Genomic DNA, 23,423 nt, shown 5'->3' with positions numbered 1-23,423 from the left:
TATATATATATATATATATAAAAGGATATAATTAGTTATATGTTGTATGTGTATTATCATTAAATGTACATAAAAAGATAGAATATACAAAGTCAAAGTTATATAAACAACACCTAAATCAATGATTACGATATAAAGTAAATGATTTGTGAATTCTCGTGGCACCGGATGACCGTCTTGGCGCCTACATATTAGCCTTGGCGGCCGATATATCTTAAATTGCTTTTAGATTAAATAATTATTTTATGACACAACACTGACATTTAAAAGAAAAGTTAATTAATATATATATTAAAAACAAAGCTATGGAAAAACGTGTAAAGAATAATAGAGTTTTTATTCTTTTTATTTTCACCACATAAGTTTTAATTCTTTACACTTTTAGCACTAAAGTATAATATACTTTTTATTCCTTTTATTTTCACCACAAAAGTTTCAATCTTTACACTTTTAACACTAAACTATAATACTTTTTAGTAAAATTCATATTCCTTTTATTTTCACCACAATATTATAACTATTTACATTTTAGCACTAAACTTTCATACCTTTGATTTTCTTTTATTTTAAATTACAACAAAACGTGTCAAGAATAGTATTTTTTTTTACCACAATAGTTTTCACTCTTTACACTTTTAGCACTAAACTTTCATACCTTTTGATAATCTTTTATTTTAATCCCAACATTTTAGCTTCTTATACTTTAGCAATAAACTTTTTAACATATATATTAAAAAGAAATATACGGAAAAACATGTAAAATATAATAAATACTTTATTCATTTTATTTTCACCACAATATTTTAACTATTTACACTTTTTGGAGTAAACTTTTATACCTTTTGATTCTCTTTTATTTTCACCACAACATTTTAGCCTCTTATAATTTTAACATTAAACTTTTATGCGAACTACTTTCTTTCACACAAAAATTTTACTGTTTGTTTTTTAACTGTGGCGTGCAAAGAATAGTACCTTTTTTATTCTTTTTACTTTCACAACATTTTAACCCCCTACACTTTTAACACTAAACTTTTATACTTTTTTAGTTTCTTTTATTTTCACCAGAACATTTTAGCCTCTTATAGTTTTAGCACTAAACTTTTATGCAAACTACTTTTACTTTCACACAAAACTTTTACTGTTAGTTTTTTAACTGTAAAGTGCAAAGAAGGACAACCTTTTATTCTTTTTGTTTTCACCATAACATTTAAACCCCTTACACTTTTAACACTAAATTTTTATACTTTTTGATTTTCTTTTATTTTCACCACAACATTTAAGCCTCTTACACTTTTAGCACTAAACTTTTATGCGAATTACTTTCACACAAAACTTTTACTGTTTATTTTTTATCTGAAAAATGTCAGTTTTTCTTTTATTTTTAATCCTTTGAATAATAGTACATGTTTTCTTCTAAAATTTTATGGTTTTTTAACCTTGGTCCATTAACGCATATCCATTTGTAACGCATACCAACGTCCGGATGACAAATCTCGTTAAATGGAAACTACAACACTGACATTTAGTTGCCTACATACTTAACCTTAAATAAATCTTAAATTGTTTATAGATTAAATAATTGTTTTATGAAACATTAAAATGCAAATATATTTATTTGAATCAAGTTGAGCGTATGATAATTAAATACATGACTAATTAATAAATCTAAATGTATGCTGAAAAAGCATATACATTAAAATTGAGGGGGTTAACTATTTATATGATCTGTTTTTGAAAAGAATGATAATCATATATAAGTAAGAATCGAATATAAAAATATTGGTATGAAGTTTAACCATTGATTATGCAACATACTAACATGATATGATCATATTTTTGGTCCCATTTTATATTTTTATATCAAATAATAGTCATATTTATCATTTATTTAACAGAAGATATTTTAAATATTTTAAATGTTAATCATAAAGAAATTAAACAAAATTATAAAAATCTATAAGGGTTTATTGATAAATAAATAAAATTATGGGAAAATATCGTTTAAAGTTTCTGGGAGATCAAATTTCAAGGCCATTTTAGAGCGAAAGACTTGGCAACAAATCGATCAAACTTCAATTTCAAATTTTCCATTCAACAAAAGTTAATCAATCAAAATTTTGTTTCATGAATGATTGGTCTGATCTTTGCTGGCTGATTAATTAATTCATATTTGCCCCTCTTCAAGGTAACTTCTTATATTGTTTCATTTCTTTTTTCTTATTTTACATTCGAAGTTTTTATCTTTATTTAATTTCTGAATTGGGTTTGATTGCATTTGTTGTTTAGAATTTTGGGTATGTTTTATTTCATCGTATTTATGATTCATTATTTATGAATTTATAAATTTCTTGAGCAAATAGGAAAATAATGTGTTTCGTGTCTCGTTTGATATATTAGATTTACGTGTGCAATTTTTGGAATATTTATTATACAATTGCTTTTTAAATCATGTTATACAATTATGGTTAGCAATGCATCCCTCATAAATGTAGATTCTATTTAATTTCTACTCTTATTATTCGTAAAGGTTAAGGAAATGTGTCGTGCACTTAATAACAACAACAGGACCCAATCTCTGTAAGCGGGGTATGGGGGAGGTGAGATGTAGATAGTCTTGCCTCTACCCAGAGGTAGAGACACTGCATCCATAAGGACTTCCGGTCAAATGAGGCAAAAGTAGGATAGTGTAAAGATTTTAGTAACCATACCTGTCGTGCACTTAACATATTGTGGACAAAGTATTGGTGGCTGTAGGCAGTGATATTGTTTGGATATGCATTAAAGTCGTAAGAGTTGAGTGTTTGGGGAGATTTGATTTTGATATTCAGATTATACGTGGTCAATATATTCAGATTTTGGAGTAGCTATTAACTCGTGTAAAGCTGTTTTCTTGCATAATAGATTTGGTTTAGATAAATATAAGATTTCATAGATATATCCAGCTTTATTAAACCAAGCCTTTCCACAAAGTCGAATTTCTGATAGTTGATTTGAGGAAAAGATTGTTAATCCGTTTAAACTTAGTTGAATGGTGTGAATGTGTGTTTAAGATGAAGTAATGATAACTGCTATACTATTCGATGGATTTGCTATTCATTTACATCATGTGATATCATGGACCATTATCATTGGTGGAAGTTTTTGTGTTAGAAGACCTGCAAGTCTTAATGTGCTCACTTTTAGTTCTTCCCTTTGGTTCCACCATAGTGTCAACAGAGGAGACTCTTAAAAGTAAGACTGGTAGAAGTAAACGGTCACATAATGTGCTTACTGATTCCTTGAATGAGCCTAGGTGTTACCATTTTAATTTGGTGTAATATTAAAGTAATAAGCTCATTACGGGTGATCATGAAGGTAAGAATGCTTCAAGGTAAGAATGCTTCAGATGGATTACATGTAGCTATAGAATACCTCTGGATAAATGCTGGTCATTGAATGCACCATTCCATGGTACGCCTTTTTGTCTTTGATGAATAAGATAACTCCTCTCACATCTATACGTTGCATAATCTTTAATGGAAGTTGAATGTGTCTTCCTGATGGGCTAGACTTCCTAAAACCACGTCCGCATTTGTAATTACGTCACATTGGCATGAATTATACTCGGACGTGATTCATAATATGTGACTTGGTGTCAAAATTTTGCTATGTGGTAAAGTTGGGGTGGTAATGATATTCTAATAGGACCAATATTTGCGCCCCCTCGATGTGCTATATATGTCTGTCTTCTTTTGAAGTAGAATATACATGATTGCCTCTGTCCTTTATCTTTCTTTGGATCACTAGGTTAAGGCTGTTGATTTTTTATGGAGGCACATTTCTCTACAATGGTTGTAGTATGTTTGGATGTGTGCAAAAGTTGATCATCTATCTTAGATGGACCAAGGAAATGAGGACTCTCACTAGGGTGGAATTATTACCAATCTTATAGTGTTAACTTGTAGCCTCATAGGTGATTTTTCAGTATCAAAGTATGGTCGTTTTTGGGCCTAACTAATTCACTAGGGTCCAAGCAAAGCATCCCGTGTAAAGGGCTTATGTACAGTTCAGGCCTTATGGTTACGCAAAGGTGACCTAAATAATTTGATAGCATCTTAATTGTCAAAATTAAGATTTTATGCTTTTCCGGGCATCAGGTTCCAATTAAATTTCCCATCATGTAACCCAGACCAATGGAATGCATATTATATATATTTCAATAGTGTAGCTGCTAAACATATGTGAACTTGAGTATAGCTATTGGCTTATATAAAATAATGCCATATTATGGACTTACTTTTGTATATATACCCAAATACTTAGCATATATAGGTCTCAAATTCCTAATTCTATTTGAGAATACTTATATAACTTTAAGAACAGCGAATGTTGGAATAAAATCTTAGATTTGCTTCAACTTTTTCTTGAACAATTTATGGCTGTAACAAATTCAATGCTTTAAAACTAAGCATTCTAGTGAATGATTTTAGTTATGTTTGATCAATAATGGATAAATGGGGTAAATTTAGAAATAATAATAGTAAAGAACAAAACTAGCTTGAAAGGAAACATGTTAAGAGTGTCGAACAGGTGGAAGTCACCCGGAGTGTACTATAAGGCGTAAAGGTTAATCTCTTTTAATCATTTGATTCCAGAATAGAATTATTATTGAAACTATATAATGTTTTGTATACAAATCTGATACACTATTTTATTTTTTCTCAATTTGTTGAATAAAGCTGTTTGGGTCAATCCAACCTGACATGTACAAGAAAGACTTGTTATGGCCCATTTACCCTTACCCAACAACCTGAGCATCTTTCCACCTCTATTTGTAAAAAATATACAATTTTACAAATCAATGAATTGTGAAACATTGTTCCCACAGGTCTTAGTTACGACATCACTCAACGTATGTGGCTGCAAACAAGTTTTCAATTATTAAACTCTATTGAACATGTTAACCTAAAATAACATAGATTAGGCCATACATAACCCTAGCGTCAACAAACCAGAAAACTGCACTAGCTGACTTTAAATTTTAAATTTTATCTGCTGAATCTGCATTTATTAAATAAGTTGTACATATTTTGCACCGTCTCTTTATCTATTTATCACTTCTGCTTTTCTATATAGTTGTCAGTTCTTCAAAAATTGTTAATATTCACTGTGATTCAAATCATTCAGTTATGAAAACGTCTGTAAAATCTCTTTTGGTATGCAAGTGATCCTATTCATACAGTTGATTAAATGAACTGTTATTATGTGGTAGATGATGTAAATCCCATCCGGAGACATTCCCTTGTTTACATGCCTATGTACTTTTAGTTTAGGAAAAAACTAGTTCATTCTAGAGGTTCATTTGCTCTTATTTCCCATCCTTTGACTTTAGGGTTGTGCTTATTATTAGCTATATCCAACAACTGAGATATATAGTGCTACTTTCAACACAATATTTGTCTATGCGCTATACTTGTTTTGCTTGCTTTCATATAAAAGTTCTTGTTTGCCTGTAAATAAGTTATTCTTTTTAATTTAAAAGAGAAAAAAGACAGGAGTAGCAGTTTGTATGATATTCATTTTTAAAGCATTTAATCCATTTTAAACTTCGTTGTAGATGTTCCAACCTCCATTTGAGATGGAAAATGGTCATAATATTGATATGTCAGCCATGAACAATTTACAAATGGTTTCATTTAATGATAATGACCCTGAAGTGATAGCCCGCCGTATTAAAAACAGAGAAAGGCAACGTAGGTATAGAGCTAGAAAGCGTCAAGAGGCAGATTTGAAGAGAGTGTGCATGATCAGTCAACCAATTCAACCACAAGTCAATGAAGTTCAAGTCAACAATACTCCTGTTGACTTTGTGACCCGTGTCTACAGCCCTAGAAACTGGAAAAAAGATGCCAGAAGGGCACATTTGTTGAAACAGCAACAACAACATGCTGTTACTTCTGCATCTGCAAATATGTATCTGCAACTTTCTGGAAATCAATCGGATGTAAATGTCGACACCAGAGAACAATCGAGTACGCCCGGTGGAAGGAATTGGAAAGCTGAAGCAAGAAATAAAAGAAAATGAAGTTTGTTGATTATCTTGCTTCTCAAATTTAGAAAGAAAACCATAGAATGAATTCAGAGCGAGGTGGATCTGTTTCGTCTCGTAAGTATCTAAAGGTGGCATATGTGGGTGGGTAACAAGCCGGGGTTGAAATGGGTTATTTGTTAGTGAGTCAAAACGGGTCAGGTATAGGTTCAACCATGAACACCTTTTAAAGATTTTACTAAACCCGTTCACAATAAAACATAAACAAAATCAACCATTTATCTGCTGGAAATACATAATAAGATGGATTTTTGGCTGACACATTGATGCTCTGTGTAATTTTTTTTGTGATTGCAGATTGGAAATGTGGCCAAGAATGCTACGAGGTGTTCTTTTTTTTGCTTTTTTCTTGCAAAGATCCCCTAGTTACAGTTATAGGCGATGCAAGTTAGAAGATTTTGGTGAGTATCTAAATAGTCATGGAGTTCATTGTATTAGGTGCAAACATAGGTGGTTACTTGCTGAATTATCATATAGAAACTTCAATTCTTTGGTGGCAAATGCACTCACATTTTGAGTACACATTTTCGCATTTGAGATCTTATACTTCAACTCATTTCTCTATCTCAGGTAGAGGTGTGACCTTCTGCATCTCACCTCTCCTATATCTCACCTTTGACGGATTAGGTATTGTTGTTGCTTCAACCTCTTACTTGAACGTTGGCTTCTTCTCTCGCTGATGAATCTTTTCCTCACCAATCCTCACCAAACTTTTTTGACAACACAGTTTATTATATATATATAACTTATGAAATTTTATCAGAAAAAAAAAAGTAAAAATAAAAAATTGGACAGGTATTATTTCCTTTGTTCAAAAGTAATTATTTATCTTAGTATTTTAGTTTGTCCAATTTAGTGTCTAATTCTAAAAGATATTAGTATTATATATATATAACTGAAACATTCAAAATTCACGAGCACATATATGTATAGGTACTCGTTAATCTAGAATGTTTCAAAATTTATCTTGTATTCCCACAGTGCAAAACTTGGTCCAAGACCCTTTCTGCCTCACCAATTATTCCCATGGCTCTCGTTTTGTTTTGTTTTTAACGGCTTCCGATGGGCTCCCGTGAATCATTTAATCCACGGCAGACAAAGGGACTTGATCGGACCCATTCGCTTTTATGTTTTTATATTTGGCTCACAGCGAAGTCACCATTGACCAGACATGAAATTAACAGACCAACTAGTAGAAGTTGCTAAAGTGGTGTGCAAAATTCGGTCTAAACCATTGAACCATGCAAACTGTACTAAATCGGGCTAGGATTAAATGTACAGTCCTGTGATATATAAGAAGTTCAGGTCTTTGTGCACTTTGATCCTTTAGACCTTATAAAACAACAATTTTTAGGCAAGGAGTTACGTTTGAATCACTAGATCAAAAGTTTATGTCTGGTTCCCGGTTCTACAAGTTATAATCACTAGCTTGAGTCCAATTTTGGTTCGTTACGGTTTCTTTATGTACACACAACAAAACAAATCAAATGGCTGTAATGTTAAAATTCGACATGAAAAGTTGGCAAAAAGAAAAGGTAACCTTTTGACACTTTTTTGCTAGATCATACTTGACGATGCACTTTTTTATTCTCAAAAACAAATCCAATGGTTGTAAAGTTAACAAAAGACTAAAGTTGGGCAAAGGTACGATTTTGGTTTGGTAGACCAAAATACATGGATATGATTGAAATTTTAACGACAAATTCCATGTGACTTAAAAAAAGGGCATGTAATTGACAATGATAGAAATTATAAGGGTGATGAGTGTAATAAAAAAGAAAAGGTAAATAATTAGGCGATAAACTTTTGTTTTGCACCCCACATTTGAAAGATGAAAATTGTTCAATCTGCTGGCTTTAACCAAAAACGTGTTTCTTTATTTTAAGGAGGTGTCACATTTTTTTGGGGGTCTGCACATGACACATTTTTTGTAGGTCTCGATTGTGACACGTTTGTCTTTTGTCATACTTTTAAGAATAAATTAAATTTGTAATCTTTTAGAATATGTAAAGATTTAATTAAAAACAACCTGTTTAGAAAAATAGGGTTTTAACCAAAAGATTTCGTTAAAGTGTATTAAATAGTTGTACACTTAACATATTTAAAGGGTAAGCTTTTGATATGGAAACGTATAACTTTTTATGCACCTTAAGTGAAACGCTAAGTGCTTTATTTAACATTTTTTATAAAGGTATTTATGATTTGTAATTACTACTAGTCTACTATTAAGTCAAACTTACCTATTAACCAGGATTTAGATTTCAACATTCACTAATTTTTCATTCTGGAGTTTTTTAATTAAAAAAATGAAATGAATGATAAGATAATTTAAATGTTTTAAGCTTAAAAGTTTTTTTTTTTTTGTTAAAATTGATCAGATTTTGGAAAAAAAAATAAAAAATCAAATTGTGCACATTTCTTGTTTTATTGGTCAATATATTTTTTTCTTTTTCCTTTTTCATAAATTTAAAAAATGCATTTTATCTATTATTATTCTATTTTAGTGTAAAGTGTACCTTTTCGAGGATGGCCGATAATAATAAAAAAACACATAAACAAAAGAAATATATAGAGAAACTATAAATTGCAACCAGTGAGCATGACTTATCCTATGTTATTGTTATATTTTTCACACCAATCTTTACTTGTGCTAAACTGAAGTTTAAACTTTTTGACTTAATTTAAAATGAAGAAAGTTACTACAAATACTAGTACATTTTTTTCCACTCTTCTAAATAGTATATAGTAATATAAAGTTATGACAAAACAATCAAAAATAACGATAAATATATCATTTCCCTCAGGAAAATAAATATGCATCCTAAATAGTAAGATAATATATAAGTTACTCGTATTTATTTTCCTGTTATAAAGAATAAGGTAGGGTTATTATACTAATTTAATCACAGTTGTGTAACTTAAAAGTATGTATTGCGTAATTGCGTGGGATCTCTTGAAATTATTGCATTTTCTAGAATACACTTATGCAACATGTTGATGCATTTTATTTAGTTAATTAATGTCTTTAAATATATTTCCTTTCGAAAATCACATGCGATAGATATATTATATATATTTATTTATGTCATATTCTCTATCTCGTGGATACTTTAATATTCAAACTAAAAATGATACAAAATCTACTTAAAGATATACTCACTAATGGTCGAATATATGCAACAGTGTGAAGGTGATTTTTATTCTGTAATATTCAGGTATCATATACGATTATTTATTATATGTGTACTGTGTAGGGAGTATATAATATAAATTAATAATAGCATGTAATATACTGAATTTACCGGGTCGACAAATTAATGATAACAGCAGGACCCTCACCGTGAAAATGACGGGTTACCAAGATATTAATGATGTGTTTAGTTGGGGAAAACAAATATTGTTTCCATTTTTATTTTTCAAGAAAACATAAATTGCGTTTAAATCATAATTTTTTAAAAATATTTTCAATGAAAATAAAAAACACAGTTTTCCATTTCCCAATGAAAAATTTGAAAACACTTTTTTATTGTTTTCTATTTTTTAAATTTTGAAAACCTCACATTATTTTCCATTCTCTAATTTTAAATGCGTTTTTAAAATTTTATTTTTTTTCTAGAGTCTAAAAAATTAAAAATAAAAAACTGAAATATATTGTTCACTACTAAACGTGTCGTAAGTTATTCATTTCTTTTTATTTCTGGTCAAAATATGTCTAAATATAAATGAATGTATCGTTTATGTTTTATGATTATAATAATGCTTATTCAATTGCAACAATATATGTAGACTATAAAATAAACTATGCATGGCACAAGTGTATGTAGTTTAATGAACATTTATCTAAAAGGGTATTTTATAATCATAGATATAGTCGACACATTATTTATTTGGCCAATAGTAGTATGTATGATCTGTCATTTGATTTATGATTAAAACCTTGCACTTTAAAGGATATGAAAAACTGAAATAAAACCAAAGACCCCCCCAAGAAAAAAGTCTATAAATGCTCATCAATTTAGCGAACAAATCTTGAACAAACAATGTGAGGTAAATGATATAACATGCATTTACTCAAAGCCATGTTCATTTTTGTATTTACCAAAAACAAGATATCATGTTGCTACAATTTACTACATGTTTCATGGGTCCTTTAATATATAGTACAATAAAGGGTACATCTATGATCTACATAAAGAGACCATATTATGCCTTGTGAAATTGACGAATTATCCTTTTGTAAAATGCAAATGAAGATATTTGTATGTTTTACTTTTAATTATAATACAAATGACAAGTAGGAGCTAAAAGTTAAGATTGGTTGATGTGGCTCACTGGAACTCTAATGAAACAAGATGTTTGTGGTCCAAAGTACAAAATATGAACAATTTGCCTCAAAGAAACATTGATGTACCCTTTATTGTACTATGTGAGCCAAAACTACACATTTAGAGAAAATATCAACAAGAATTAGTAGTACTACTAAATAATAATCTCTGATTTACACATAGAGGAAAGAGGCAAATTAGCCCTATCGATATATACAATAATAATAACCAACATGAAAAAAAATAAAGGCAAAGATATGCCCAGAAAGAAAGAGTACTAAAACTACTAGGAATAACCCATAGAACAACAATTACTTTACTAAATAAGAATGTTCAACAGTAAAAATAGAACTTATAAGCAACAAGTAAAAACTATACTACTATGTTACAGCAAAATCATGCTTCATTTTGGGTAGTCTATGGATTTACCCAAGATGAATGACCAACTCACCTAGGGTCTGAAATTCTGTTTGTCAAAGCTAATCGAAGCTGATCTTGAGTGTAAAACCGACTACCCATTTTGACTGTTGCTTGTTGCATCATCAAGTCGTTAACTACCGAGACGCTAGCGTGATTGACCTCTAGATCTAGTTCTTTCAACGCGGTCATTAGACGTGCTGCAGGGTGGTATTTGTTGCTACATTGGATCCTAAGCATGGCATCCCACCCTATGATCTTGACATCTATCTCCAAATCATTTATTTTCGGGGTAATTGAATTGGGCCTTTTGAGATCTTCTGGTGGTGAAACTGTTGATGAGGATGATTGCCGCGAGTCTTTGTTTAGCAACTCTTTTTTCATTGCATCAAGCTGCATTTTCATTTCCTCGCTATCAGTTTCTACACTTTGCAGCTTGGATTTCAAATCATTTATGTAAGAAATCGCGTCTCCAAGTAACGACGCTTTATCCATTTTTGACACATTAGGGACAACCGCTCTAAGAGCATAAAATTTCTGATTCAACTTCTCCCTCCTCTGCCTTTCGGCCTCAACATGATTCAACGGCTCTTCTCGTCCATTAGCCGGTTTCCTCCCTCTTTTCCTCGGCTTTTTCTCCGGCTCCACTACTAACCTACTCTCCACTTCCCTCCCTATCACCGGATCCATATCCGAATGCTCAAAATCCGCCCCATTCACCACTCCACCTGACTTCACGCCCTCAGAAGGCGGAACTATCAAACCCGAACCAAACGACAACATTCCGTCCTCATCAACCCCTCGTATCACCGGCCCTTTCTTCTTCTTCTTCCCATTATCTTCCCCTCCCACACCCGGAAACATCCCCTTCCCATTACTACCCTTTTTCCCCTCACCAAAATTCAATATTTCTAATGACTCAGGCTTACATCCAAAGTCTGAAAAATTCAAATCCTTATTACCAAACATACCCCGATTCAATCCCTGCCTATTACTATTATGATTACTACTACTACTATTATTATTATAAACAACAGAACCCGGGTTCTCAGTCAACAAACTAGAACTCGGGTTCTCAACCGATAACTGTTTTGATATCAAATTTTCAACTACAGGACTTACAACATCAACAGGGTCATTCAACCACAACGACGTCGGATCGGAATTATTATTATTATTATTATTACAATTCCGATCCGAGGTATCTACATCGGTCAAAACCTGACCGCTTTCACCAAAATTAAACAAATCTTTCACCTCATGAACCAGCTCTAAATTCTCATAAATCTTTTCCGTTGACCCTAACTCCACAACCCCATTAACACACGGAATACAAACTATAGTTTGTAACCCAAAACCTTGGCCCTGTCTGGCCCGTTCACAATGAGATACCGACAACTTTTCCTGACCTACTATCCAAACGGGTCGGTTATTAAAAACCGCTTCTCCAGGTAACCCGCTACCAATAACAAAAGAATGGGTCATGGATATTAAAAAAAACCATTCAGTATCTGTCACTTCTTCATCCACAACGTCGGAATCAGATACTTGGGAGCCCGAAATCAAAGAATTCAGGTCCCTAAGTACCTTTTTCCTATGTTCCTGTTCCTCAACGGAACAGGAACCTCTGACGGTTTTCATGACGTCACCTTTGTAATATCCGTCACCCCATCCTAAAACGGATGGGGTGTTGGCGTATTCCGTGACGACAGAAGATTGCCAGAAAATAGCATAAGTCCAAGATTTAGTTGAATTGTCAATTAAGCTTTGTAAACGTTGTTGTAAAGTGTCTTGATTGAACCGCTGTGATTCGCCCACGACGGCTGACGTGGAAGCCGAAGATGGTACCGTGGTTCCGGGAGTAAGTGGGTTACCCCAAAACGACGTCGTAATATCGGAGCTGCTGATGAATGCTTCCATCACAGAATTGTTGTCATCTGCGTTCCACAGATTCATTCGGTGGTTATAATCCGTCATTCCATATAAGGGGAAAAAAAACAGTTTACAAAATGATCCGATCAGGTGGCGGCGCCGGCGGCGGCTGTTTTTTTTTTAATTATTATTAGTATTTATTTTTAATTTTATTTTTGAGAGAGAGGAAAAGAGAGGATGAGAAAAAGGTTAGAAATGTGATGAGATGATATTGTGGAAAATATGAAATGAAAATAGTATTTAATTATTATTTAGTGGGCTAGAGTGTATGTATCTGGAGAAAGAAGATGCTCAAAATTGAGAAATGGGACTTCTATTTTAAGGAATTTGACATTTAGGTGTCGTTTGGTTTTGTATATGTAAAAACTTACCTAGTTACCATTTCATTTTGAGACCGACAAGAAGGTAAAATTGAGAAAACAAAATCTATAAAGGTATGCATATGTACCATTATTAATTAATATTAGTAGTTAATAATACTTTTTCTCACATATAACAATGGGATGACCTTTGTTACAAGCCTCACCCTCTCATCCTTCAATATGTTCAGTTCATCACACAAGGTCCTGCAAGTGCTCTGTTCCACAACCAACTCCTGATTCACCCTGGCCACAACTTCTCCACGAGCAACATTCTCTGTCTTTAGATCGTCCACCTTTTTCTTTAAGTCTTGAACAATATCCGATGCCTCCACATAAGTAACAAATCTGGCCTCCCTGGCCTTAAGATCATCAATGGTGGCTGACAAAGACTGCACCTCCGAACTCTTCGACCTAAGGTCCAGAGACATCCTTGAAAAACGCCTAGCAGCCACATAGTCCATATATGTGTGAAGCTAGCGATCTTTCTTGAATACCCGCAAAAAAGTCTCATTATCCATATCATCTATTTTCTTCACACCCTCAGCATTCATGTCTTCCCCCTCCATCCAACTAAACATCCCATGAGAACCTACAAAAAAAAAATTAACACAAAAACAAAAAGAGAAGATAAACAACAGCACTTGAAGGAATAATGAAGCCCCTGTCTTGGAGTCAAAAGGCTTTCGGAACTCAGAGGCCTTCACATCATCACCAACTTTCATCCTTTTCACACAACCAGCAACAGTGTTTGGTACATCAGAACTAGCAACACCTTTCTTTTTCTTCCTCTTATCAGTAGCAGACACTTCTAAAATCTCAACATCCAAGGTATCCACAACCGGGCCTGAAAGATTCACAGAGCTTGAAATCTCAGGAGGATCATTGTGAGCACTAGAAGAATCAGCATTTTGGGAGGGGTTATCAGCAACATTGCTCTTCTGACCCCCAGCAGAAGGTACCACAGTCACCTCCTTCACACCTTTTTTCACAAATTACCTAAAAGTCATGTCTGCAAAACAAAAACAGAATACATAAACACAAAATACCCAAACATTCAAACAAAAATAAAACAATAAGCCTTACCATCAATGTCTACACCACCAGGAAGAAAACCAATCACTTTCGCTTTATAGAAAATGACATTAGGGTACAAAATCACTCTTATAGGATTAGATCGAATGTATCGACAAAAATCATGAACAATGTACTCAGAAATAGGATTCTCATATTTCTTATGGATACACAACAAGCTTCTGTCAACAACAGATTCAAAATCAGGAGGAAAAAGAGAGGACTCCATAAAAACGAAATCACTCTTCCAACTACGAATATCCACTCCACCCCTACGAAAACAACCACTCTTGGACCGATTCCCCACTTTAACCCATTCACCAGAAGGACAAGTTTGGACAAAATGCCTAAACAAATCAAGCGACGGTTCCCCGCCATAAGCCCTACACATAACTTCGAAGGCAACTATCTTCGATAAACCTAATGGGGTAACAGTTGAAATGTGTACCTCAAAAGTCAAAATAATCTAGTACCTCAAGAAGAAAAGGGATACCTCACATTCCCTTTAGACATCGATTTTATATAAAACCCAACATACCCCTCTGGTGGGGTCAGAAGCGTTTCCCCATCAGTAGGAAACCTAAAAGAACCTATTTTTCCAGGAAAGTACCTTTCCACAAATTTTTCTAATCTTGACCGAATCACAGTCGATTCATTCACTTTTTTTTTCCAGTTTTGACATCAAAAGAATTACGAGAGCGGTAAAGTTAAAAGGACACAAGCAAAAGAAGAACGTGCCTACAGGAGTGATCGGAAGCTAGTAATTGCAAGAAACCCTAGGATAGAGACAAAAAGATTTTTTGGAGCGTTTTGAAATAAACTAAGAATAGAAAAGGAAAATCAATTTATATATGTGATTGCATGCGATCCAGAACCGTCGATAAAGTCACCTTGAGATGTGTGCACATCTACCACACTTAAATATCTTTCAAATCAATTTAAATTAAGCGTTACAACGATTTTACACAAAACCTCCCTTCAAATACAGGAAGAGGCAAGGAAAGTCCAAGGCAATGCCAATTTTGCAAAACTCGTCCCCTTGGACTGGGGGGCTTGATGGTATACCCCTCCGGAGGGGTGGGAACGAGCCTATCCGAGTCGAATATCATGATTCATAAGCTCGGCTCGCCAAAAAAATTGTTTGCTCGAGCTCGGCTTGAGCTTGAATAGTTTTTGAAAATGGAGCGCTCAAACTTGAAATCGAATATTTTATCTATGTTCGGGCTCGAGCTCGAAGCTCGTTTAGTTATTTGAAATCTTGTAAGATTAACTTAGTTTCAAGTTTCGTTTCGAGCTCGAGCTCGATTAGCTCATGTATTAGCTCGCATTTGAGCCCGACTAAGCTTGTTTACCAATTCAAGAACTAACCAACATTAATCTTCAAAATTGAACAAGAATACAAATACTGTGAGACATAACAAGTCATACATAAAACAAACTTCATTACAAAATAGTTTATAACTAGAGATGACAAATTAAAGATAAGTTCTAACTAGATGGATTTCAAAATGAAAAAGTATACATGTTTCCAACTCTTCAAATGCTTGTCAAATGAACTTGTAACAAAAGCCATCTCCTGCAAAGTTGCGTGACATACAAGGTTAAAACTTTGGTTGAACTTAATGTATAAAGTTCTTTGCAGTGAATACATTGAGCCTTTTTCGCATCAGCAGTCTTGACCATATCCTTCCAAACGGCAGATCGACTTACACGCTCTTTTTCTTTTTTGCGATATATTCACTTCGGGAGAATCCAAATCATGAGGCTCACTAGGACTATTTGTATCGTTTTCATGATTTTCTTGCTCATTCGAAGCCATCTGCCAATATAAAAAAATTGTTTAAACATAAGATACAAGATTATAAGTAAGCTTATTTAAAAAATTAATAAATATATGAGTAAACTTACTGTGAATCTTAGTGTATAATATATTGTTACCCTAAAACACTGTAAAACCCTAATAAATAGTCTAAAGAATGAAGATATATATAACTCAAGTTGATAACTGCACTAGTCTCTTATACATTCGTGATTTTGAAACGATCAAAATTCATGGCCTTTTGATTCTTTGGGCCTTTAATTATCCAATGTATCAATAGTTATGGTTTTAAATTTTCAATATGCAACGTTTAAAATTATATACATGTTTCACATGGGTATTTAATTGTAAATGCAGTATATAGTATATATTTATAAAAATTCTAGACTTTTGTTTAATCTCTTATTTATAAAAAAAAGTCTCTTATTTTTGAAGGTTTAAAATAATCAGTAATATAAGTCTATAAGTTGAATATACATATATATATGTATTTAACTTATAAACGATTTTATATAAGTTATAAACTAAAAATTACTACTTAATATAATAATAGTGATATGAAAGTTTATTACATTACATAGACATTTTACAAAATCTTTACATAACATAGACATTTGGTCATAGTTAGTTACATCCATAGCTAATAATCCCTAAAAATTTATAATTACGGTAACAACAAATATTATATATATGTTTTTAACTTAAACCTAAAGTTTATATAAGTTACAAATTAAAATTACTATGAATAGAAACAGTCTATTAAAATGACCAATATTGACAAAATTTCTATGTTATGTAAAGATCTCGTAAAATGTCTACGTAATGTAATGAACTTTCGAATTATGGTTATTAGATGTACCCGGGTATATGTGACAACCATATAATCTATCACGTGTAAGTTTTTAATTGATCATGTACATCTAATAATCGGGTTTGAAAGTTCATTACATGACATAGACATTTCACTAGATCTTTACATAATATAGACATTTGGTCATAGTTACATTCATAGGTAATAATCCCTTATACATATAGTTATATGTTATCCTTATAGAAAGAACTTTGGACAAAATCAGCTATATGATATTCGTTTTTGTTTAAGTACTAAAGTATACCTAATATATATATTAGTTATCAAATATGTTACCATCAAACATTTATCGATCTTTATACATGTATAATCGAAACTTTCATCACATTACTATGAACAAGGCTGATCTACTAAAAAATGATCACTATTGAAATAAAGTTATTCAGAGCATACATGTAGTAATATGTTATTCACAGCTATATGAGAAATTTATTGTTTTATTTGTCTTTACTTGAATACTTGTTTTATATTTCCTATAAAATAAAATACTAATCTTAATTTTGATAGATCGTTTTAATTCATGGTAATATGATGAAAAGTTTGTTTGTATTTTTGCATTTATCTTAAAACAAGTGATCTCTCAAAAATAAAAATGAATAATAACATGTTAATTTTAATATATATATATATATATACAAAAAGTTTAGATAAAACATATTATATTTATAATTTTTAAAGAATATGGATTAGTTATCAAAATAATAAGTTAAAAATGTCGAGAGCAAGCGACACATATCACATTATCTGGAAGTTGAAATAAATTGGAAAAAAAATTAAGTTTGATACACTATCAAAGTATTAAGTCTTGATTTAATTTTTTATTTAAGTAATACATAAGAAAAATGAATAGTAATGGTCAAAGACTTAAAGATTTGAACCTTTATATAAAATATATGCAAGGATAATAACAAAAAGATAGTTGTCCTTAGTGGTTAAAGTGTCATCCATTAAACTTAGAGGTCATGGGTTCAACTCTTCTTACTAACATATAAGTGATATTTTTAACCTTGTATACCAAGGATCGAGTAGCTCGACTAGTCGAGTAGCTCGTAAAGCTCGTTCGGATCGAAAAAGTAATCGATCTTTCGAGCGAGCTGAGCCTAAAATATTTTTTAAAGCTCGACTCGTCTAACTAATCGAGCTCGTTTTTTTGTTTGGGATCGACTCGAACTCGAAACAGTTAAATGATGAAAAGCTCGACTCGATTACCACCGACCCTCCCTGTGTTACGCAGAACCTGCAGTCCAGAGCATCATTAGAATGCGCTACGGCACGAAGGGATATCAAACATCTGTTAATGATGAAAAGGAAAGAAACTAATCACCCATAAATTAGGGATTTAGTTACGCCTTTACAAGCAGATAATTAAGGAAATGGTTGAGGAGGATCGAATATCTTGGAAACCCTAGGGAAAGGTCCGTATGACGCCAAACATTTCCCGCCCAATTTCCTCCTATAAATAAGAGATCAAAAGACCTCAAAAGGCATTACGATCAGATCATTCACATACACACATATTATCTCCATCTTGTTCGATTGACGTAAAGAGACCATAACCCTACCTTCGGGGAATCGCAAACGAACAACCTCAAAGCACCCATCACCCCCATTTTATCCTAACCTCGGTTCGGTTTACAAACATAGTTTTTTCATAGTGTGTTCCTGCTACATCATACACTTGTATTCCTCAAAATCCTTGGTTACCTACCAAATTCACATAACCCATCGACATCTATACATATTGTTTTTTCTAACTTTTTCTTACCTAATACTTCTCAGGCCAATTATTTTCACTTTTTATCATTATTTCATCATTACCTTACAAAATCATAGTTTTTTGTAAACTTTTTATATCACATAACGTGACACAAAACTATTTTCAAATCTTACAAAGTTTTAATATATGCTTCATAGTCGAGCCCAGATACTAAGAAATTAATATGGACCCAAACGATCACCTTTTCTTGACCTATGATATTTTTATATAACTATTAATTAGACTAGAAAACTAAGAAATGGTACCTTAAACAGATGATAATCAAAGTCTATAATCTATTAGAAATGATTTGGCATATTTGGTTTAACCCAAAACCCGCTATTCTACTTCATCTTCTTCTCTTTTCCTCTCTGGCCGACTCGTTGCTGCTTCTTTCTTTCTGGCCGACTTACTCTTATTTTCTTCTTTTTTTAGAATTATCAAGTGATCATTAATTGTTATATTCCTACAATTACTTTCCATTTTTCATTAAAGGCACTTTTAGTCCTTTTAGTAAACGATGCTTAAAATACTAGGCCCGACATTTGATTTAGCTGCTTTTTAAATAACTCGGCATTTTATTCATTTGATAGATATTACTTTTAGTAATAAAATACTACTACGAAATTTGGGATGTTACAGTTTAAAAAAACAGACGCTGAATCATTTCTTACTGAATGATCAAAATAACCCTACTGACTTCAAAATTGCATATCTTAAGTTTAATTTACTCCATATTTTTATCCATTCCAATGGCCATTTCAAGAAGACACATAAAACTACAATTTTTTTTTAGTGATAAACAAGTAAATTGTCTGTTACAAAGGTGTTTTACTCGTGACAAAATCAGTCAAATTTGGTTCTTACTAACACTCATCAAAACTTTCATGCAACCTAACTAGAAACCCACAATTTTGATTAAATTTCAAGAACCCTATCTTGTAGTAAAGCAATTAATACATTTTAAAGAAAGCCCTAAATTTCTCCAATTCAATTAATAGTAAGAACCCTAATTTTTTTATAAAAAAATCAAAATTAGGTTAATGGGAAATCATTACCTCAAAGATTCAAGAATAAGGTCAAGGATTAAAATCACAAAATTTTCTCCTTTCTCTTTGCTCTTGAAATTCATCCCACACAACATACACACAAACCCCTTTTTTTTTTTAGATATTGAAAAATAAATATTGTTACACAAGCTGTAAGACTTTTGAAATGAATTGAGATGTGAATGAAACAAATAAAGGAAGATTAGATAAGAATAGATAAGTTTATATGAAAAAGTGATTAAGAAATAAAAAGGGGTAACTGACACTTTCTTTTTGTGCCACTCCCCTCTCTCAATTTGTATGTATTTTACCCGTTATCTGGTAAAGTTCCAACTATATTAATCCTATATTTAAAATAAAAATACTAGGAAATCATTTTAAAAGCAAAACTATAATAAAGGTTAATTTTTATTGATCTAAAAAAGTTAGGATACATCCGTTCAAAGACACAACAACATATAAAGAAGAAAACCTTGTCTTCTAAGACTTGAACATGAGTCTCCCTAAATCCAAGCTCTCATAAAGGACTTCCCTATTATCGAGCAATTGAGCTATTCAAAATATCATGCAAAATAAATTGGGGATAAAATTTTGTAATTATTGAAAATTAGGGGACATATTTATACAATGCGATATTCCTTTATTAATTTATAAATTCTTATAAGAAAAGACATTGTAAATTAAAAAAAATATAGCTAGCTCGCTCAAAAACCTCAGATTGTAAGGTCACAAATTTTTTTTTTTAGCGTTTTATTCAAGACAATAATACCGCAAACACAACATCAAAATCGTGTTTAATAGTTGAGGGGGAAAAAGGTTTAATAGATGTAAAAAAAAAATGTTTTAAGTGAAGAAAAATGCTAAAAAAAACAATACAAAAATAGTATATAAAGAACATGTTATCCAAAATAAAATCAAAATTAAACAAAAGGTTAACAAAAAGAGGCCGAGTATGAAAGGAAAAAAAACTGCAACAAAAAAATGTAAAAAAGAAAAAAAAAAAAAACTCTAATAATGTAAAAGACAAAGAAAATATAAGAAGCAAAATGATTTTCAAAAAATCCAAAAGAAAAAGGAGAGAAAAAACAAAACAAGAACGGGTAAAATATAAATGTCAAAATCCTCGACATAAAGAAGGGGGGCTCAGGCGCTCAGCTCACCCAAATTGAATGATTTTATTTTATACATCCTAAACTAAATATGAATTCTATTGCTTTAATACTTGTACCTTATACTTTAATAAGTGTCCTTTACTATTTACATTGTATCTTTTAAAATAAAGAATATAATTTTTGGAAATGCCCAAATTGCACCTAATGAACCTTTTCTAATCAGATTCTTTCATACTTATCCCTTTAATTTCTTATTTAATTGTATATATCTTGGTAATTTTTCCAACTATTTGAAAGTAAGTGAGTTGTTTCAATTTTCAAATTAAACATCAAGAGTTAATCATAAGCTTCATGTAGTTTCATGGTTTAGTCAAGGATACGATGTTCATGTTATTAAGTAGTTAAGCGCTCAAGTGAAGTCAAATCTTCTCACTCAAGACCAATTGTTCAAAGGTGATTTCAAGTTACAATATCAAATGTTGACGAGTCAAACTCTTCAAGTCCAAGTGTTATACGAGTAGTTATTTTGTTTTGTTTTTTAATTTTTAATCTTTATCTCATATTCCAATAAATAGCTTTTCATGAAATAGCTCACTGATCAAGTGGTGTTTTGCAATAGAACCAAGTCGATTGTATTATAAATTAATCAGGAACTTGTAACTCGAGTAAAAACCAGAGGGATAAAACAACATAAACCGGTTCGCTACGCTATTTAGTGGTCGGTTGGACCGGTGTTTGGTTTAATTTACATGCATGTGTAAATGTCTAAGACATAATTAAATTTGTGGATTTGATGAGGTGTGGACAAGAAACAAAAGGCCGAGTTGCTTCTAAAGATAACATCATTAGATCAAAATGGGCCCGAAAGATGAATTGTCACTTATAGATCATCTATGAGTATATGACAATGTAAGCGTGGGTCCAAACAGTATTTGGCCCAACGGTGGGTTTTGTTAAATCGGGTACACAGAAAACAGTGTGCTTGAAAAATAGAATGCAATGCAGTTTTAAAGTACTTTTCAAATCGAGTCACACATGACTCACTTGCTTAATAACTTTTCTACACTGGTTCTTTTCTTGTCGAGACATGTATACAGCCCTCGTCAAAAATCCAACGCTATATGCTTATAACGTGAAGTTTATTTTTTTATGTTTAATATCGTACGTTATTGGACAGTTTATATAATTTCTAAGATTTAATTGAGTTTTGCTTAGAACTAATTTTGAAACCAAAATTCTGGGAATTAGACTCGCGCACATAGCTTACTACTATATATTAAACTTTCAAAATGGAGCTATAGTACTTTTATCTATGATTTTTCGAAAACTGCACTTTTTCTAGCACAAAGTGCAACCATACCTACGGGATTCACACACGTGCAACTTCAATAAGCTCTTTAGTAAGTACTGATCTAAGCAAGATTTAACATCAAAAACTTATAAGTTTCATGTGTTAATCTTTATCGAACTGCCACCACCGCAATATTATATGCATATATGCTAGTGAAATATATATATATATATATAGGAAGGGTTATTTGAGAACATACAAATAAAAAAGAACGCGAGAACAATTCTGGACTACTCATTTTCGTATATTTTCTTTCTCTTCCATTAAATAAGAAAATTCACCCAAATCATTTAAAATGCTTTATCTCACAAACCGTAAATCGTTAAACGAAATAAAAATCATGAGTAGTCTTAAAAATTCGTCCTCTTTCATTAGAGATACAATTCGATATAATTTTGACGACTTTTTAATTTTCGTTTTTTTTCTCCCATCGCGATCATCCTACACATGTGTAGGTTCATCCTACAGATGTGTAAGATTATTGTTTTCACATGTAAATTAGTAAATGAACATATGTACACAACAATGAAGGTCAAGGGCGGAGCCCGTCAATCCATGGCAGAGCCATGGTAGCCAAGGACGAAGCCCGTCAGTCCATGGCGGAGGAATAACGGCTAAGGGCGCAGCCCGTTAGGTAGATGATATGTCCATTTATATGCATATTTCCATATCGTTTTTAAGTCGTTTTAAGCTTAATTATGTGCAAATTATATGTATATTCGATGCTTTGATGGTATTGTTAGTGATTTCAGTCTTAGAACAGGTACATTGGTTAGAAATAGCATTTGGAAGGATAAAAGATGCATTAGGATGATTCTTGGACAAGTACGAGTGAAGACGAGTTGAAAAAGACAAGTTTTGCAAAATCTGGAAGCATATGCGGCGCACACAATGGGCATGCAGCGCACAGAAAAGTGAGATTTTGGACAGGGAATTTGGCAATTGTGTCTGTGTGACGCACACCGAGAGCATGTGGCGCATAGCGGGCATGGAAAGTCTGAAATATGGAAATTTGAGGTTTTGTGCGGCGCATGGATGGTTTGTGCGGCGCATAAAATAGGTCGGCTGAAGGGTTTTTGATTTTTCACTATAAATACAAGACCATAACCCTCCCATTCGATATAAAATCACCTCTAGTAGATTTTAGGGTTCTTTGGGGCTATTCTCAACAGCTTTTTCGTCCATCAAGATCCAAGGGTTGTTCGTGAGCTTCAAGGCATTCGGTTATCGATTTTCTTAGCGTTTACTTGTTTTCTACCCATTGGTA

General features: G+C 32.2%; 2 protein-coding genes across 2 annotated transcripts; one reads left to right on the top strand and one right to left on the bottom strand.

Annotated features, from left to right (window-relative positions):
- Nucleotides 1-3,438: 3,438 nt before the first annotated feature.
- On the top strand, nucleotides 3,439-6,613 carry LOC122585469. The gene is made up of 3 exons (XM_043757598.1): nucleotides 3,439-3,453; nucleotides 5,600-6,148; nucleotides 6,389-6,613. The coding sequence occupies exons 1-2, from the start codon at nucleotides 3,439-3,441 to the stop codon at nucleotides 6,065-6,067; spliced, it is 483 nt and encodes a 160-aa protein (XP_043613533.1). The 3' UTR covers nucleotides 6,068-6,148; nucleotides 6,389-6,613.
- A 4,096-nt stretch (nucleotides 6,614-10,709) lies between these two features.
- Nucleotides 10,710-12,972, bottom strand: LOC122603032 (transcription factor MYC2-like). Its single transcript, XM_043775645.1, has one exon. It carries the CDS (start codon nucleotides 12,808-12,810, stop codon nucleotides 10,864-10,866), a length of 1,947 nt encoding a protein of 648 aa, XP_043631580.1. The 5' UTR covers nucleotides 12,811-12,972; the 3' UTR covers nucleotides 10,710-10,863.
- Nucleotides 12,973-23,423: the final 10,451 nt, after the last annotated feature.

The sequence above is a fragment of the Erigeron canadensis genome, chromosome 1 (assembly GCF_010389155.1).
Source record: "Erigeron canadensis isolate Cc75 chromosome 1, C_canadensis_v1, whole genome shotgun sequence".
In the NCBI taxonomy this organism is placed as follows: domain Eukaryota; kingdom Viridiplantae; phylum Streptophyta; class Magnoliopsida; order Asterales; family Asteraceae; genus Erigeron; species Erigeron canadensis.
This window is presented reverse-complemented; position numbering and strand designations above follow the sequence as displayed.